Raw genomic sequence first — 19,623 nt, 5'->3', positions numbered from 1 at the left:
TCCGGTGAATGGAGGGGGCAGGAACCTGCTCCGTTCCAGCCTCACAAATCCTTTATTGGCAGCTGACTCACTGACACCCCCAAAACAGTGGGCCTGACTCCACCCTGGGTTGCTAGAGCAACTCCTGCACTGGCAGCATCAAGCCTTGCTTAGCCGCTGGGAATTAGGAGAGGTCCTTCTGGGGGGCACAGACAGAATGGGGGTATGCTGAACACAAGGCGCAAGGTGAAGTAGAGACACCCAGTGCTGGCACGTCCTAGAAGCCCTTCTCGCCAAGAGACTCAGGCACGGACAGGCAACATTCCAACCCAGGCTTCAGAGCAACAACTGGGGTGGGGGTGAGGAGTGGGGGGGCCTCTCCCAAGACGCCCCAGCCACGGGGCCTCTGAGCCCTGGATGGGCTGAGAGGGAAGACTGTGAGGACGGTCAGAGCGGTCCGGGACAGGGCTCTCCAAGGTCTAGACCAAGTGTCCTTTAACCTGCCCAGCCGCCAAGAACCAGCTAGAGGCTAGAAACACAACACACAGCCCCCGCCTGTTCATCTGCTCCGTAGAAACCCACACACGCTGGAGAAAATCACCCAGCAGATTCATGCCAGAGGCATAGACGAAATCAAGCAGCATCAAAAGAAAAGCACAGCCAAAATTCAGCAATGAGGAAAATCAAATGCATGGGTGAAGCGACCTGCCCAAGACCACCCAGTAGTTCAGGATGAGGTTGGGATAAAATGCCTTGTAAAATGTGCAATATTATGAAGTACGAAAGTAACATATCCACCCTACAAAAACGAAAAATGAAAAGGAAAAACACCACATATAATTGCATTGTCCTAACAGAATTGCTGCCACGTTTCTGGCAGTTTTCCTGTTGGCCTGTGAGTGTCCCCACAGGTACACACGTGTTATGCACACACAGTAATGAATTGGCGCTGACAGTGAAGGGGTCTCTGCTTACTTCTAGAAGGGCCTTGGTCTTCACGGCCAGTCTAAGGGGCCGGCACTCCTCAGCTGGGGGGGCCCTGGGCTCTCAGAACAGAGGGCTCAGTTCTGCCCTCCCTCCCCACCCACCCGCCAGGGACCAGCAGGGCTGGGAGCTGGCAGTAGGAGGCCAGGTGAGCACATGTACCTTTCGCAGCTTCCCGTAGTCAATCAGCTCAGGCCGGTGTCGGTGGATCAAGGCACAGAAGCCAAGGCCGTCCTTCCAGCTGCCCGGGGAGAAAGAGGATGGGCAAGCTGGTGAGTGAGGCCAAACGTGCAGCAGAGTGGGGGCCTCTCAAGAGACCACATGGGTCCTTCCCTGCATCCCTTCAACACACTGTCCCTGAGCACCAACTCCGGGCAACGCTGTAAGCAGGGTCAACTTGTGTCCAGAGAGGATACATAACTCTTCGGGGCGGGAGTTAGGAGAAGTAGAGATGGGAAGGAACATTCTTTCCTGCCACAATCCCAAGGTAAAGACTTAGTGGAGGGTGGTGGTAAGCAGGGGTAAACCTGCTGCGTCCAGTCCTACCAAGGCCAGTGGCTCTACTCTACTCTGTTCCAGAATCCCAGGTTGGAACTTCCAGGTACTCTACCTGGGGGATCTTCCCAGTAGCATGAGCCTCAACCAAAAGTATATCAGGCCATGTCCAAGACACTGCTGGGGGATGGGAGGGTTGGACTTTGTGCCAGTGTAGATATATTATGTCCCCCAAAACTCCGTGTTCTTCAATGCAATCTCGTGGGAGCAGACATATTAGTGTTGATTAGGTTGGAAGTTTCTGATTGAGTGTTGCCATGGAGATGTGACCACCCAAATGTGAGTGGCACATTTGATTAGGGTGTGACTTCTTGATTGAATGTTTCCATGGAAACGTGGCCCCGCCCATTCAGGGTGGGTCTTGATTAGTTTACTGGAGTCCTACAAAAAGAGCCCACAAACAGAGGGACCTCAGAGCAACTGAGAGTGACATTTTGAAAAGGAGCTGCAGCTAAGAGAGGACAAAACTCCTCAAGTACAACATTTTGGAGAACGCCATTTTGAAATGCAACCTGGGAGCAAGGAGACACCCAGCCACGTGCCTTCCGAGCTAACAGAGGTTTTCCGGATGCCAATGGCCGTCCTTCAGTGAAGGTACCAACAGGGTAACTTACCTTGGACACTTCATGGCCTTAAGACTTTAACTCCATAACCAAATAAACCCCCTTTATAAAAGCCAATCCATTTCTGGTGTTTTGCAAAACGGCAGCATTAGCAAACCGGAACAGGCTTCAAATGGACAGTAACATCCCATTCCCAAGAATGGCTACTTCTTTTCACAAGGGCCTCTGCTCTGTTCTGGAGCTGGCACTGACCCAGCCAAGGAGACAGCCCAGCCACTCACCTTATGTGGAAGTTCTGGATGTTGACGTTTTTGTAAGGGGCTGTCTTTCTCTGACACCACAAGAGCAGTCCTTCCTTCGCTGAAGTCTCTATGGGGAAGGAGAGGGCAGAGGGGTCAGTGGGCAGGCTCCGTGGAGGGGTGTGGGCACACAGAGGCCCCCTGGGGCCCACAGGACCCACACTCTCTCAACAGGGAGTCCACGGAGGGGGTCCCTGGACTCTAACCCTGCCGTTACCAAGGAAGGAGGAAGATACAGCCATCAAATCTATTTCCTTGACAACATTTGAAAAGTTATTTGCGAAACAGAAAAACTAACTAGGAAGTCTTTCAAAGAGCTAGATGCATTATTCATTTAAATACCAAGATTCTGGCCTTTTGAACTTTCAGAATATCTCCCCCAACCCCCTTTTATTCAATGAAATGGTAGGGAACCTATGTCAGGTTGCCATTTTGGAAGAAAATGTGACCTAAAAACATTCAGGAAATCTCCAGAGAGGGGATCCCTGGGGAGTGCACACAGCATTGTGGGAAGAAAGCATCATGTCTTCTATTCACATTTAGTTTTCATCTAAAAACCAAGGTTTCCTTATATTTAATACATGGATCGACACTGGTGCCCTCTGTGCTGTGCACAGAACAGTGTATAAGATGAGGGACCGGGAACCCCACAGCCCTCATTATGAGGTCACTTCCTGTGTACCCAGGGAAGTGGGTTCACGCGCCATCTTTCTTACTGTCAACTCACAAACTAGATTTAAAATGGCTTTAAGCAAAACAATAATACAAGCCAAGCACAAGCAAACAACACAGTGGCAAACTAATGCTTCATCAGAGAAAAACAACGATTTAATCAGAGGTGACGAAAAGTCAGCCCCAAAATCAAAATGATAAAGAAAGCTATTGGAAAAGCTGATTCACATCCATTATCATTAACAAGAACTGTGCTCTAAATGACCACTGTGGGTCTTTTCAAACACCTCAGCCATGAATAGTAAGTCCAATAAGTAAGTAAAAAAATTACTTTGAAAAAAAATATTTTGAAGATTTCTGTATCATTAAAATGAATTAAAAAAATTTTTAAATTATTTCATCTCTATCTCATCTTTTAAAAATTTTAAAAATTAGTTTTGGTATGTGTTTTATCATTTTATAGCAATCCACAAATGTAGATGTTTATCACAATATAAATACACACATATCCGACATAAAGCTCAGAAACTGCTGGAATGTGGAACCAAAGTTTAGCAGGATCCCTGCCCTAGACCATGGCTGCCCGTTGAAAACCTGCGAAGCAGCCCCCAGAGGGAGCTGTGGGAGCAAAGTGGAGGCCCCGCGATCAGCTCCTCCTCCCAGCACGCTCTCCTGCCTATTTATTTCCCTGTCTTTTCTAATTAACAACCCGAGAGCCCCCCTGGGATGCACCAGGGAAAGCCTTAACAATATACTCTCCCAAAGTGGGGAGTTTCCCTGGGGTCAACACAACTGTGGGGACCAGCACCCCGGATGGTTCTTACTTCTCTACACAGACTGGGAGGGGAGGCAGGTATCCAGAAACAGGTAAGAAGCTCAGAACATGGCCCTGGATGAGGAGGTTCTCTAGGCTGAGAACAGAGAGGAAGACGAGATGATGAAGGTTGGAAAGAGAAGTGGCCTACCTTCCACGGAGATGTCCTGGATGGCAAAGCGAAGGATGATGGTCCAGATCATGCCCAGGGTCATTTTCACATTCCCATCCACGATTTCTACCAAAAGAGCAGCAGGACACGTGAGGATGGGGTTTTAGCAGGGACAGACTTAGCCCCTGAGCACCCACGTTGTGCCATGCCCCAGGCTGGGGATCAAGGACTACACAGCTCCACTTGTAGAGGGAAAAGATGTTTTAAAAAGTTAGTGCAAAAAAAAAAAAAAAAAAGTGTAATCATGTGTCACAGGTATCAGGAAAGAAATCTATTTGGGGCACAGAGGGTGTGGTCGATTCTACTTGGAAACAGTGGGTACCACTGGGAAAGGAAACAGAAAAGATGCATAAATATTCATAAAAGATGAATGGTGCTTGGCAGCCTGATGGAGAAGGCAGGGACGGGCTCGGGGTGGGGGTAGGAGGGAAGGGGGGTTCTCAGCCACCACAAATGTTCTGGCAACTCTGCAGGCTGGGGACCTCCATGCAAGCACAGCTCTCAAAACAGCCACCTGCACACCAAAGGCTGTGAGAGCAACAGAAGGTAATAAATGTAAAGTTTTGTAAACTGCATCTTGCATGATCTACTGAGTCACTAGTCAACCTCATAATGCCATTAATTAGTTGGGTGTTAAAATAACATTTTTGAAAAAAATCAATCCACAGCTTCAAGATCAGAACTAAAGGATACCCCATGATGTGCAGCCTGATTTGTACTTTTTAAGACTTTAAAATACTACACATTCCATTTTCTCTTTTTTTTTTTCCCTCAGGCCTAGAGTCAGAGAATTCAAATACAAATAAGCCCTGTCTTCAATTATAGCCTTGGGAGCCGAGCAGGTGGCATTCAAAAGTTGCACCCTCTCACCTGCTTCTAGACCAGGAGATGATAACTGGCCCCATGGTGAGTAAGGCACTCTCAGTTAAGGGCAAGGCACCCAAAGAATATCGTTTTTTCCTATCTAAAATTGTTTTAGGGGAGGCCAAACTGAACCATGAGAAGGGGAAACTTTCAGGGAGTCCTTTACTCCTGAGCTCAGGTGCACTAAGGTTTATTTCCCACAAACCCTGTAACCAAGAGTAGATTTCCATTCAGTAAGTTATACTCTCAGATCTTATTTCCTTTCTCAAAAGTGAGGGCAAAACTGCCTGCTGCTCTGTGACCAACAAGGAAGAGAGCATCGCGTGATGCCGGGCCGCGGCTGCTTCCCGGGCAGCGAGGGTTCTGCTGAGTCTGTGTTGGGGTCCTGAGCAAAGTGAAAAGAGCTCCCAGTTTGAACATGGCACAACATGTAACTTTCTGCTAACAGGGAGGTTTAAATGCCCCAGACACCAGAGAGGCACAGACTGTGTCCAAGGGCTTGTGCTGGAGAGACACAGGGAGCTGTAGCAATATGCAACCATTTTCACTAACAGGTCAGCCAGCGTGCACTTTGTGGAGCACGTCACAGGAGCACAGGGCAGGGGATAGAATCATCTTCTGTGAAGAAAGTCTGATATCCTAAAATTGCACTTTTATTTGTGTCTTGCAATGGTTCAACATCTGTAATGTTTAAAGAGTTGATACAAAATAAACACTAAAACCTCAATAGATAGACAAAAGACATGAATAGACAACTCACAAACTATGAAATACAAATAACCAATTCATAAGAATGTTCAAATCCCTCTGTAATCAAAGAAATACCATGTCCCAGCTATTTAAATTAGCGGAATTACACACACACACACACACACACACACACACACACACACACACCTGGATGCTAAACAGGCTACCGCACTGCCACTATAATTAGCTAAAAAAAAAAAAAAAAAAAAAAATTTCAGGGAAATAACTTGACTACAGGGAGCAAGCATCTTAAAGACGTTCAACGTTTCTATCTAGGAATCTAGCCCTAGACAACGATCTGAAATGCATAGTGAAGTTTCTGTATAAAGGTGTTTGTTGTTGCGGTTATTCATAATGGCCCCAAATGGAAAGTCGTTTGAGTGAGTGTGCCTTGTACCCACGTACAAGGAGTGACTGAGTAAATCCCAGACCTCTGCTCAAACCCCTCTGTTCAAAACCACCGTGGCTCCCATCTCACCCAAGAGTCAAAGCCCGTGGTGGCAAGGCCCCTATGTCTGGCCAGCTGGGCCTCTTGGAGCCCCTACTCCAGGCCCCTCCAGCCACACTGGCTTCCCTGCAGCTCCCCTCCCTGGATAGCCACATGGCTCACCCCTCGCCTCACTCCAATCTCTGCCCATCCATCAACTTCTTAACAAGATCTTCTGCAACCACCCTGCTGCACCCCTGCTTTTATTTTTCTCCATCTGACATGTCGTATTTGTGTGATTTCTCTCTCCTCCTTCCGGAACATAAGCTCCATGAGGGTGAGGATTTTTCCTGCTTTGCATCTCTGCGTGGAGCCCAGCATAGTACTGGATGCAGGGAAAGCTCTCCATCAATATTTGCTGACTGAATGAATTAAAAAAGAGAGGACACTTTATGGGTGCACAGGAGGGTGCCCGGGCACGAGGCCACACAGGCCTGCTGTGAGCCCACTGAGAGCACAAACTGGCGCGTACAGGGCCAGGACAGACCCCAGGGGTGGGGCAGAGCACAGCTGCACTCAACAAAGAAATTACTAACTAACACAGCCATGAAAAACTATGCTGCAAAAATCTTTATAACATGGGAGGTTCATGGAAAAAAAACAGGTATGAAATTTTATGCACGGGGGTTTCCAAAACGAAGGGGAATTTTCTTCAAGCCTATAAGAGGCTCCGTGTGGTAATGCAGCAGCTGGGCCTCCCCAGGAGAGTAGCGTTGGGGTGCCAGCTGCCACCTGCCCCAGCAGCCCTCCCACGCTGTCTCATTCTGTGGAGGTCAAATCCCTCAGCCACCCTCTGGCCTTGAGCTTGGCGCCCGGGGATCTGGGGATCTGCCCTCATGGAGGCCCTCCCAGCACCACAGGAGGAAAGCAGCCTTGTTTTTCGGTCTTTCCTATTTATTCCTCTCCCCATTCCCTAACACCACCCCCCCCTCCGCTCCCATCCAAGAGGTTGTTGCCTGCTGAATTCTAACTCATAACAAAGAAGCCATTTCACTCCATGGGCAAAGAGACTGGGTGTGTTCATTTAACACCCCAATGCTGACCTGACTCCCCTTCCAGGGTGTAACCCTCCCCAAGGCGGCTCCCCTTCCCAATGAGAGTCATCCCAGGGATCTCTAGGACTGGAGCCGGAAGAGCCAGCCCCATCTCACAGGCAGCTCTCTCTCTGGGGGCCTCTTGGAATGCTGGGTCCAAAAGGATTCAAAGCCCACAAATGGGCTCGGTGGCAAAAAAGCCATGATGACGGACTGACAACGCCTGCCACAGCTGTGGGAAGAAGCAGTGGCATGTGTGTTGCGTGTCTGTTGTTCTGGTCTACAGCTGGCTATGATGCTATTCAGGTCCTGTGTTTATTCAGATCCCGTTTCTCTCTTCTCCCAATGCTAGGACTGAATTACATGCTGAAGGAATTCAACATAACAAAAACTAGCACCAGGGGGTCACCACCTCCCAGAATAATGCTTTAGCTGTTAGACCTGCTGCCCCCTCCATCTGAAGTCACAGACCACGCCAATTCAGGGCACCCAGAGCCCCTAACCTTTCCCTCCTCGAAGATCTCAAAATAAAAACTCCTTCTCAATCTCTCCCCTGCTTAATTCCCAACCTCTCATCCAGGTCAAGTCTAAAGTCCAACAAGTCTAGACATTCTAGAATCAAGTATTGTAGAAGAAATCTTAAAGGATCTATTATTCTAACCCCTTCTTGATTCATAGAAGCTCCTTGCCTCTAGCCCCCATTTGAACACCTTCAGGGACAGGGAGCTCATTACCTTCCCAGAGCACCTATTCCCTTTCCTTAGTTTCTGCATCTTATCCAGAATCTGTCTTCCCAGGAGGTCAACCTTCTGGGCCTGGTTCTGCCCTTCAGGGTCAATCAGAAAGTCTCATCCTTTTTCTATGTGGTAATCTCTCAAAGGTCTGAGGGTCCCTTGCCCCCGTCATGTCTGGTCCCCACGGCACAGCCCCAGCAGTTCAGGATGCTCCTCGGTCAGGATAAGTGGCACCACCGCTGGCCCTCCAGGAGAGCCATTCCAGGTCGTTCACTCCACTGCCTTTATTTTGTAGGGGTTGGAGAGGCGCTAAGGCTGGATGGAAAGTGCTGCTGTCAAATGAAGATGCCACAGGTCAACCAGATGGAGGCGCTCAGGGTCCCACTTCCAAAAGCTCCCAGCAATGTGTCAGCCCAGGAGTCAGGGCAGAGAGAGCCAAGGAAACCAGGCTCCACTGGAACAGGAACTACTGGGGAGCAGGAACTACTCACCCTCAGCTCCAATGGACACCAGCTTGACCCCTTTGCTGGCGATGAAATCCAGAGCCTTGTTGACATTGGAGATCTTGTGCACCCTCATCTTGCCTCTCTCTGGCTTGGCCAAGCGTTCACCTGATTCGACCAAGACGGAGGAAAGGGCGGGTGAGATGCTGTTACCCAGGCCAGGGATGCTTTCATGACACTCTCATCCAAAGCACATCCTGCTTTCCTCCCCTCAAGATTACTCATTTGGCCACTAATGTATGCCCAGGACTTGGCTGACTGGGTGCTAGGAAGATGGTGGGAAACAAAACAGAAAGGTCTCTGCCTTCCTTACTTACAAAGTCCAGTAGGGAAGTGAGACCTTAAAAAGAGAACTACATAAATAAATACATACAAATGAACAAATACCAAGAAGGCTCAATGCTCTTAAAAAGGAGGAGGAGGAAGGAAAAGAAGAAGGAATTGAGACAGTGGTCAGGGAAGGCCTGAGTAGGCAGCCAGGCAAGGACCGCAGGGAATGACGAGCAAGGCAGCAGGAATGGCCCATGCAAAGCCTCTGAGCTCCTCGTCCAGACTATTTTGCCCTGGGAGGGGTGTCACTCTAGAGCATTTTAAAAAGTTCCCTGGGTGTTTAATGGAGTTGCCCACAGCGTCCCTCTCCCCAATGAGAACCACAGCTCATCCTGTTACACGGCCTCCCCTGAGTATCCACGGTTCAGCTCCAAGCCAACCCTCCACTATCGCTTGTCCTCTGAGACCCCCACCCCTTCCCCATGCCTCCAGCTTCCACGAAGAAGCTTCTGCTATTCAGGTTTCAGGGTCAGAAGCTGCAGGGAAACAGGGGTAGAGGAGCTGGTTTTCCAAACACTCCATTAAGAGCACTTTTATCTCAGAACAAGGGACTTAAACTGGCATCCAGGGACCTCCTGAAACTACGTAAAGATTTATATATGCAACACAGGTGTCCACACCTGGCAAAGGGGCCCATAGCTTCCAGGGTGCCCAAAAGGTCAGAGACTCCAGAAGGATGAACCCACCCTAGAGCCTGAAACTCAGGACATTGTGCCTGTCGTGCTCTCCAGACCCACCACCCAGCTGCCCCCCAGCACGCCCATGGTCTGGCTGAGAGGGTGGGACCATGATGCTGGGCCAGGCCCACCCAGACAGAGCTAGGCCCGCCAATTTCTGGAGACAGCAGACTTCCTGCCACAGATGGGATTTGGCACATCAGCCACCAAGGAAGCACAGCTGGTTTTTATACTACTAAATCACTTTCCACCTGTGGTTTTCCAAGGCCCTTGCTCTCCAGGGACTATGGCGGCTGCCTGGCCTCTCCAGCCAGGTACCCCACCATGCTTCTGTTCAGAGGAGATGCTGCAGGGGCTACCTCCCTTTAGGATGTTTGGAGGCAGCACCACACCCCTCCCTGGATGGCTGCTCCTGCTGAGCGGGAACTCGAACGAGGACAGGGGAGGAGAAAAAGGCTTCCAAGCCTAGGACAGTGGCTCTCAGACTTTACCCAGCACAAAAATTACCTGGAAAACTTGCTAAATTGTAAGTGTGCACCCCCTTCTCCTCCCCTTAAGTGTCTTGAGTTTGGAGGTCTCCGGTGGGGTCTGCATTTTGAACAAGCAGCCCAGCTGATTCCAGTGTGGGTCATCCAGAGACCACACTTTGAAAACCTCTAGACAGCATCCCACCCATCCCCAAAGATGCTTAGGAGGAAAAGGCAACAACTCAGTGACTAGATCTTCCCCAGGCCTGAGAGGGTGACAAGTCTGCCTCACAGAAGTGCGCGGATTCCCCTTGGGGGCAGGCCCATCCCACCCCGTGGGAATGCACTGGAGGCAAGCCAGCTCCGTTCATCCATCACTCCAAACTCCTGAGCCTTGCCTATCAGCAAACACAATGGTAAGCACGCGGGACCCAAAGCTGAGACAGTCCCTGCCCCAAGGAGCTCAGAGTGGAGCTCAGTCTAAACTTAAGTGAGTCAAGAGTGATTGTACCACATGGTGAATGACATAAGAGAGGAGTTCGTGAGATGTTAGGAACTGAGAGGGGTTAGCCAACTCAGATTTGGGGTGGGGAGGTCTGGGAAGCCTTCCAGAAGGAAATCCTTGAGCTGTGTTTTGAAGGATGAAAAACAGCAATGCCAAGTTTAAAACAAAAAAACAAAAACCATTGGGGTAGTGTAGGAGGAGGTAGGGAAGGACTTTCTAGAAGGCAGTTAGAGACTGTGCAAAGGCGTAGGTCAGAGAAACGCACATCATCTGGGAAGAATTGCATGTCTCCTGGCTTGGCAGGGGTCTCATATCTTTTGGGGAGTGGTTATTTGGAAACAAAGCAGGTGCCAGTTCACAAAGGATCCTGCAAACCATACTAAGGAATTGGGACTGCATGCTCAAAGCTCTGGGGAGGCACCAAAGGGTGTTCAGCAGGGAACAGAATGACCATATTTGGGTTGTCAAACAATCACTCTGCTACAGCATAGCGGATGGAGGGCAGTGGGAGGAGAGGAGCTGGGAGGAGGGTTGGTCGGAGGCCTCTGTGGTATCAGCTAGGTGTCAGCTGACAAAGGCCTGCACTGATGCCATGGTCTACAGAAAAAGGAAAGAGAATGAACAGAACCTGAATGCCAAGTTGGAAAGCAGAGCAAGGAAGAGCTAAGATGATTCCTAGATTAGGCATAGGAGACTGGATAGACAGCAGGATCATTTATCGAGGATAAGATAAAGGCTTCAGGAGGAAAAAGGTTTGCTAGAGCCAGGAGTGTTAAGCACTGTTTTGGACATGCCGAGTTTGAATGGAGAAGCCCAAGGAGGATCAGTATTTAAGGGGGAGGAAGGTGCTCATGGGAAATGTCTGGATGGAAACTAAGGCTGGGACTCATCAGCATCAAGGTGGAAGGTAAAATGAAGAGAGCAGCTGAGATTGCTCAGTGTATAAACCAAGGCTAGAATCTTGAGGACCACCAATCTTTAAGGGATGGTGGAGAAGGATATCCATTAAGAAAGCTGAGCTGTGCATTCAAGTGGCGCTGTCCCTCGAGATATTTGGACATCTAAATCCCTAGTTGTGGGCTGGATAAGAGCCTGGGATCATCTGGATTAGGTAGGCAGTACGAAGCCAAGGTTTGGAGACAGTCATCCTTAACTGCATTCTTGACCATAGAATCCTAGCATTTTTGGATGAGAAGGGACCTCAGACCTCCAAAGCCATCATTCAAACCCCTTCCTTATGCAAAGGAGAATGTTGAGGCAGAAGGGCAAGGTGACTTGTTCAAGGACACATGATGGTTGGCAGCAGAGCCAAGAATGAGCCCTGGTTTCCCGAATTTATCTACGCCATCCCCAATTTCCTTCAAAAGACCCAAAGCTGGCCATGACCAAGGGCTCAGTGCAGAAGCAGAGGTATCAGGGCAGCGTTCTCAAAATAGCAGAATCCAGCAGGCAGCACCTTATCCCGGGTCAGTGATTTGCCCAGCATCACTTGTGCCCTGGGAGACCCATGGCCAATGGTCCACCTCACCTGAGATGACCTCCAGCAGCAGCATGAGCTTCAGGCCATCCCGGAAGTCCTCCTCAATATTCTCGATCTGTGTACCTGCCTTCCGGAGATGGGAGTTGCACCACGCAGTGAACGTCTGTGCAAAGGAAAGAAGGGCAAGCGTTCAGTCTCTCCACAAGTCATGTGGGCAGAGGCCCCCCAACAAGGGCCTCAATGGTCCCCAGAACCCTCCTGCCTCGTGTCACCGTCCTAGTTGTTCTGTATGAGGCACTGGGCAGGCTGGTGTTGTCATCCTCACTGGACAAACATGTTTAATGGGTCCCGAGAAGGTGGGAACCCACCCTGCAGAGCCCATAAACTCTCAGCCTGGTTGTTCTTCATGGGGACAGCAACTGAGAAACAGCCCTACACAGAGCAAGCAGCTCGCAGGGGCAGCAGTGGGGTGGATAAAGCAGCACCTCCTTTAACCTCTCCCCTTACCAAAGTCTTCTGAAAACATCCCCACTCACATTTAGAAGGGCCACAGTTCCATTCTTGGCAATTTATCTCTTAGATTATAAGACTTAGTTTCAATCTTCACAGTTTTACCAGAGTAACATATTAAGACTCATTAACACCTAAGAGTAAATCAGTTTATTAAATCCTTTCCACCTGGCAGCTAGCTAAGGGAATGGATTACGTTTCGTTGGGGACAAAGTTGAGAGGCATGGTGCCAGGCTAAGGAGAAAGAAAGGTAAGTAGCCCAATGTGTATGGGTGTGTATTTGGGGAGGCGAAGGGGGGCACCTTAGCTGCAAAAACTAGAGGAGGAATTCCAAAAAGTGAATCTGAAAGAGATTACATGAAAAGGCAATCAATTTATTAATTTTTCCCTCTGTGGGAGAGAACAGCAACACTGAAGCTTGTTCTACAATGAACAGATCAGGATCAGGCAGCCACCAACCACGCTGTTCTGTGTCAACAGCACCACCTGGTGGCTCAAACAAGGAACTGGTGACAGCAAATACGGGGAACAAGTATAGACCTCAATTTCTCTCTCCAGCTGCCCTTAGGGAACGCCAATGTGAAGTGGGCAGGGGGAGGGAGGCACATCATGCCAGTGATTATTAGGGGTAATGAAATGGATACTTAGGTTTACAAGCAAGACTTGAAGAGCCTGTGACCAAGAACAGGGATGGAGAGACAAGGAGAAATCAATCACACACAAGTGGGGATTTGGAGGCAGCACTGTGACACCTCCCCTTAACTTTGGGCCTCATCTTTTAATCGTTCTCACTAGGAACTTACAATACAAGATACCTCTCTCTCCCTGCAAATACCTCCATTCTGTATGCAGCCCACTCCCATGATCAAGAGAATAGGGGGTATGTATGTGTATTATCCCAAAGCTTTGGGAAGACAGGCACACAGATTGGAGGTGGGCAGGGTGAATATACTGCTTCCTCAGCTTGGAATGTTCTCTATATATTGCTTGACTAATGCACGTTTATCTTTCAATAGTGGGTTAAACACCACCTCCTCCAGGAAGGCTTCCTGACAATCCCCTGCCATTCTGGGTTGAACACATGAAACCCATAGCACCCTGCACTAAATCCATCATTGCCCACATCCCACCGCTTGGTAATTGCCTGGCCAATTTTCAGCGCCACCACCTCTCCTTTTTCCCTCATCCCGCTGACCACCTGAGAGCTCCTGAAGGTAGGGACTTAATGTTTTCATCTTTCTATCCCTAGAGTCCAGGCACAGAGTCAGGGATACAGCAGTGAACAGAACAGCAAACAATCCGCACCCTTGTGCAATGGATTTTCTAGTAGACGTAAAAATTTGTGACTGAGTAAAAGGTGTTAAGTAAGGAACAAATGCAAAGCTGGGAGGTCCCAGGAAGTGCAAACCACACCTTGTGGGTGATATCAGGGCAGAGGCCTGATGGGACAAACAGCACTCTTAGGGGGGCCTCTGGAAGCAGAGGACAGTTTGGAGGAAGAGGGATGCAGCAGGGTAAGTAAGGAAGGGTACTGACGGGGATGGGGGTGGTGCCCTTCTAGCATTAGCATTGCAAACCTGATACTTAGCTTTCCTTTTCATCTCATAACTTTTTTGTTGTTGTGAAACAATATTAAAGGATATAAAAATTTTTAAATAAATATAATTTATTTTACTTTTGCATTTTCTCTCCCAGAGATCATCTTTCCATATTTGCATTTTTATCTGGGTGTCATCACATTTTACCTTCACATTTGTGGGGGGAGGGGAGGTCTTTTCTTATTTACCACCATCTTCCCACAGCACCTTGCTCTCACCACACCTTTTAGGCTCACACTCAACCTTCCGTCATCTACTGTCTCAAGGGGCACTGGATCAGCCCCAGCAACAAAGGGACTATTTCAGGTCCAAAGTGGCCAGCATCTCCCAGGGGACTCGCCTGGTGTCCCCACAGGTGGAGGCTGTTTACTGTTTACTGCCCAGTTGTGGAGGGTGGCTGCGGGCAAGAGGAAGGAAGAAGAGCTGGCTTTTGTAAAAAGACTGCTTTTGAAAGAGGAAAAGTACTGCTGAAAGCAGCCAGCCTCACTTCCTGGGGAAGCCGGGCTTTGAGCCCTGGGAGACATAAACACACCTGTGTTTGTTCAAGTCTCACACACAAAGCCCCGATTCGGAGGCCTGGAGGCCTTGGGAACAGAGCTTTGTAAAGGCCCCGATACCCCAGCTCTGGACCCCACAGGGGGTTACTGCCTTGGAGGCCGAAGCCCTTCCCCAATAGGAAAAGAACCTTTTGCCAACAAGCAGCACTCACCATGAAGTTCAGGCCAAAGCAGGAGCTGGTGGAGGTTACTAACTGATTGAGGACATGCACTTTGGGATCAGATCGGCCAGTTCTGGTTCAATCCCATATCCGCTAGTTACTAGCTTTGTGACCTCCAGATTAACCTCCCTAAACATCAGTTTCCTTAACAGTAAAATGGGGATAATAACAGCGCTTCATAAAAATCAGGAGGCTTAACTAGATAAGATTTACAAAGTGTCCACCATTCAGTAAGGGCTCAATAAATCCTAAGAAGGAGGGAAAAGCCTACTAGCCCCTCTACTCCCACCTGGCAGGCTCCCCTTTACCTCCAGCCCCTACCGTCTGCCCGTCAGAGCCCGCCTGCCCTGGTTCCAGCCCCTCAAAGCTTCCCAGATAACTAGTTTGTCTGGAGAACTTGTTTTGAACTGGTGCCGATGTGTTAATGAGAGATGGCAAAAAATGTGGTGTGGGGGAGCAGACAGCTGTGCTTGTGGCTGCAGCCTTGGGGGGGCCCCAGCAGGGGGGCCTAGTGGACGTGATTGGAGAGAGCTTAGTGGAAGCCCCGTGGACGCTCCACGCGTCAAGCCAGCACGCTCTCTCCCTGGGCACAGGGCAGGCCTGCTCTGGAGGCTCGAACTCCGGTTCTCCCATGCTGCTACAAAAAGAGGGTATGTGCCCATTATCAGGGCCCCACGGGTCCAGCAAGAAGGAAAACGCCAGCAGCCACACTGACACCAGTGGCCAGAGACCCACGGCCTCTGGCCTGGATGCCCAGTGTGGTGGGCAGTGCTACCCCAGCAGGTCTATGGCCCAGGCACATCCAAATAAAGGGTATGAGGCCATTTTGGTTTTGCCTCAATCCCACCCAGGCCTGACCCTATGACCTTCATCTTGCTCCAAAAGCCCCACACTGGGGTCCTTTAGTCACCCCCTCAGGCTACTCTCAGGATCACAGGCTAAGGAGACAGAGGAGATGCTGGGCCTTCAGTGGGCTCACTGTTTCAGAAATGGTCTCAGGGATGCTGAGCGGTCCCAGGAAAGTACTTGGGGTCAAAGTCCATGCTGGGAAGAGCTCGTGGAGATGCAGCAAGGGCTATGGCCCTTCTCAGCAGCCCCTCCCACCCTTCGCTCACCCCCAGCCGGGTGCACAGCCTCCCTGGACAGAGAGAGAGGGGCTGGGAGAGAACATAAAACCCTGCTCCACCCCTTGCTGACCTTGAAGCATCTCCCCATCTCTGATCTGGAATATAGGTAATTTTAGGAAGTGAGGAATGTAATGCTCCAGCATACAGTTCAGCATTCCAAATGGGCCAGGACAGGTTCTAACAAGGGGCTTGAGCCCAGGCTGGGGTCCATGGAGTGGGCCAGAGAGATGCACCCCTGCTCAACTTCTCTACAGCTCTTACAGTCTTGCTGTCCCACATTCCTCGAACATCTTTCCATTATATTCCTAATAAGCACCATGGCAATATATTTCCTTTAAAGTGTGCTAAGAAGCCACATGGCTTTTGAGAACACGCTCTCCCTGCTCCCCAGCTCCGACGCACTAGCACATGGCTTTAGCCACTCAGGCCTCTTTGAGCCTCAGTTTTTACATCTGTAAAATGGGGACAGAAGCATCTACCAGGCAGCAATGCAATGAAGATTAAATAGAATAATAATTTAATACTTCTAGTTTATATTAATAACAAAATATAATATCAATGTGCCTGAAATACAGTTAAGTCCACAAGAAAGCAGCAGCTACCACCACTATGATTGTTTAAGTTTTAGATTGTGAAAGGATGTCTGAATAATCACACACCCAGCAAGGATTTGGGGTATAGAGGATCACCCCATAATCATGAGTCAGGGGCTAAGCTTTTAAAGTCAAGCGGCCTTCAGAGCCTTGATTGTGGGGAGAGAGGGGGCTGATAAAACGCAAGAGGCTGGGGCACGGGAAGATCATAGGACTCGCTCAGGTTCACCCCACAGAGCAACAGTTCATGAGGCAGGAAGGATCCAGTCACTCTCAAGAGGACTGCATGCAAGTCCCAGCTCCATCAATGGCTCGTCCAGTGACCTTGGGCAAGGGACTTAACATTGGCTCTGCCACAATGTATCCACCTGCAAAATGGAGGAGATAATAGCATCTACCCCATGGAGTTATAGGAGGATTCAATGAGACAATCCACTTAAAGCAATGAAAAGAGGGCCTGACAGTGACTGCTCAGTGATCACTATTGTTACTATTACAGCAATAAAACTATTACAGCTCACCCAACCCCACAAATCAGAGAGTTACCATTATGACTGCCCAAGCTGTTCAACACATTTCATCCAGGAACATTAGAGCCAGAAGAGAAATTAGCCATCACCCTCACTTTACAACAGTGGTCCAGAGAGGGTGAGTGGCTTTCCCCAGGCCACAAAGCTGGGTGTCTTCACATCTGGACTCAGAACTTGGGCTCCTGACTCTCAGCCCCACATGTTTTCTGGAAGATGTAGATTTCAGATGCAGATCCAGGAGGAAAGCTAGAAAGTAGCAGCAGAACCAAGGCTGAGATTTTAAATGGCCACAAGAGTGGGTTGAATCTCAGCCGGTATCATTAAAAGGGGGTCGCTATGAGGTGAAAACAACAACCAGGTGAAAACTGGGTAGTTCCAGCCCAGCACTGGCACAGAATCTGAGTTAACGGAACGTCGGTAGAGCTGGCTGTGAGAGAAGCAGGAGAGTGGTTGCAAGAGGTGAGAGACCATTCCAGAAGGTGAGCAGATCAGAAACATGCCTTTGGGGGACCATGTCTGGGAACTGGGACTCTGACCAAGAGAGGAGGTGGCTCAGGTGCTCACACCTGTGGATGAACGAATAAACTTGCTGAGGGCAGCTCGAGGGCAGAACGAGGCAGGCAGCACAACCCAATGGTGAGGAGCACAGGTTCTAGGGTCTGGATCCAGGCCCAGCTCTGCCCCAGTAAGACCTTGAGCAAGTGAAGTCGCTTCTCCAACCCTTAATTTCCACATCTGTAAAATGGGTACAATCAAAGACTATCTCAGAGGGTTGTGAGGACCGAAAGCAATAACCCGTGGGAAGTGCTGAGCACAGTCACCCACACATAAGGCTCAATAAACGGTAGCTACTATTACCGGAACCAAGGACAGGAATGTGCAGGGAAGGTCAGCGTTCAATATAATAAAGAACAGACCAAAAGCTGGGTGTGCAGAGAGTTACTTGCCACCAAAGGTATGTGCTTGTTGAGGGTGCTGGGGAAGGAGTTCAACTCCCCCTTTCCGGGGGGCTAAGCTATGTAAGGTCCCTTATAATTCTACAAGAGCCCAAGGCAGCCCTTATAATGTTGGTTTAGAATCATGTTTGAGGATTTCAGTTAGAGCAAGAGAGCCACACACTTATATATCTAAGAAGGGTTTCTCAACCTCAGCACTGTTGACATGTGGGCCAGGAAATTCTGTTAGGGGCTGCCCTGTACAATGTGGGGTGTTTAGCAGCACCCCCAGACTCTACCCATTAGATGCAGTAGCAACACCCCCACCCAGGTGTGACAAGCAAAATTCACCCCAACTGAGAACCACTGTTCTAGAGGAAACAAACACATGCTATAAGTAGTCATAACAATAGCAGCTAACATTTACTGAGTACTTACTATATGCTAGACCCCCTTCTAAAATGCTTTACCTCTCTTAGCTATTCACAATAACATGATGTTATTTACCCCACTTTACAGATGAGAAAATTAAGGCATAAAGAGGTTCAATAAATGAGCAAAGGGGCCAAGGGTAGAAAAAAAATGTGGGAATGGCCCATACTTGCAATACTTTTCGTTTGTGTTTTTCTTTGAACAGTGGTCTTCTAGAGACATTCTTTTTTTTCCCACCCACGAGAGCAGCTCTGGGTACAGAGAAAGAGTTGCGAGTGTCCAGGTGTGCACATGAGCTGATAAACGACACCTGAAACACAGCCTCAACGTCAGGACAGGGGGTGGGGACAGACGGGAGCAATGCCCCACCCCCTTCCGGGCTCCACGTAGGAACCTATTTCCAGACCGCCAATAAAGAGGAGCCAGAAATCTGTGAAATCCCCTAGCTTTTAAATGCTGGTACAATTTTTAAAATAAAATAAGACATCCCATGGGTACCCCCCAAAAAGATGTCAGCAGGCTAAATCTGAGTCTTTGGTTCTACCATGGGAAAACATGAAATGTTTCTAATCTCCTAACAAAAAAGTTCCACACGTCGTAACGTTTAGTGTGTACTAGCGTGCTCTCGGCAGACACCTGCATCTCACAGTCAACACAACAGGCCACTGGCTGACAGCAGACATCTGGGAATCTGGTAACAAAAGCTGGGGGACTTCCTATGAGGACCAATGGTGGGGGGGCATCCCTCCTTTGGGCTTGACCGACAACCAACACGTATACACGTGTTACAAGGGGCCACAATCAGACATGCCACACACCCCGACGATGCCTTGCGAATGAAAACAAAGGTACCAATTTATTAAATCAGCAAAAGAAAGTTTTTGAGAATTCCCATTGTTAGAACGGGTACAACGACAAAGCATGCAACACACAGCTGTGTGCAGGGTGATCCAGAAAGCAACTTGGCAGGGTGAACTCATTCCAACAATGCAAACTAAAATGGGTATACAAACCCTCAGCCCAATCCTGGGATGCTATCCCAAGTAAATAATGCTAAATAAAGAAAAGGATGTGAGCACGAAGACATTCTTGCCAGCACTAGTTGAGAGTAAAAAAATCTAAAATAGCCTGAAATTATATTAATAAGGTATTAGTTAAATAAATCATGGTTCATCCTTTTAATGGAATATTACATAGCCAAAATAAGAGGTTCTGAAACTATTGCTATGGAAGAATACATACATATTTTAAAAAGCAGGATACAAAATTACACGTATTGCAGGTTTACAATTACGTAAGCAATCATACAAA

The 19,623-nt window shown here is 48.9% G+C and overlaps 1 protein-coding gene across 3 annotated transcripts in view; it reads right to left on the bottom strand.

Annotated features, from left to right (window-relative positions):
* ACTN1 (actinin alpha 1) overlaps positions 1-19,623 on the bottom strand; it is a 93,192-nt gene that overhangs the window by 30,947 nt on the left and 42,622 nt on the right. For all 3 annotated transcript variants that reach the window (XM_037832460.1, XM_037832458.1, XM_037832459.1), the window contains exons 2-6: positions 11,918-12,032; positions 8,399-8,518; positions 4,018-4,104; positions 2,363-2,450; positions 1,126-1,204 (exon numbers count right to left, since the gene is read on the bottom strand). In XM_037832460.1, the coding sequence (XP_037688388.1) occupies positions 1,126-1,204; positions 2,363-2,450; positions 4,018-4,104; positions 8,399-8,518; positions 11,918-12,032 (489 nt within the window). The remainder of the gene's footprint in view (positions 1-1,125; positions 1,205-2,362; positions 2,451-4,017; positions 4,105-8,398; positions 8,519-11,917; positions 12,033-19,623) is intronic.

This window comes from Choloepus didactylus, chromosome 4, assembly GCF_015220235.1.
Source record: "Choloepus didactylus isolate mChoDid1 chromosome 4, mChoDid1.pri, whole genome shotgun sequence".
Classification (NCBI taxonomy): domain Eukaryota; kingdom Metazoa; phylum Chordata; class Mammalia; order Pilosa; family Megalonychidae; genus Choloepus; species Choloepus didactylus.
This window is presented reverse-complemented; position numbering and strand designations above follow the sequence as displayed.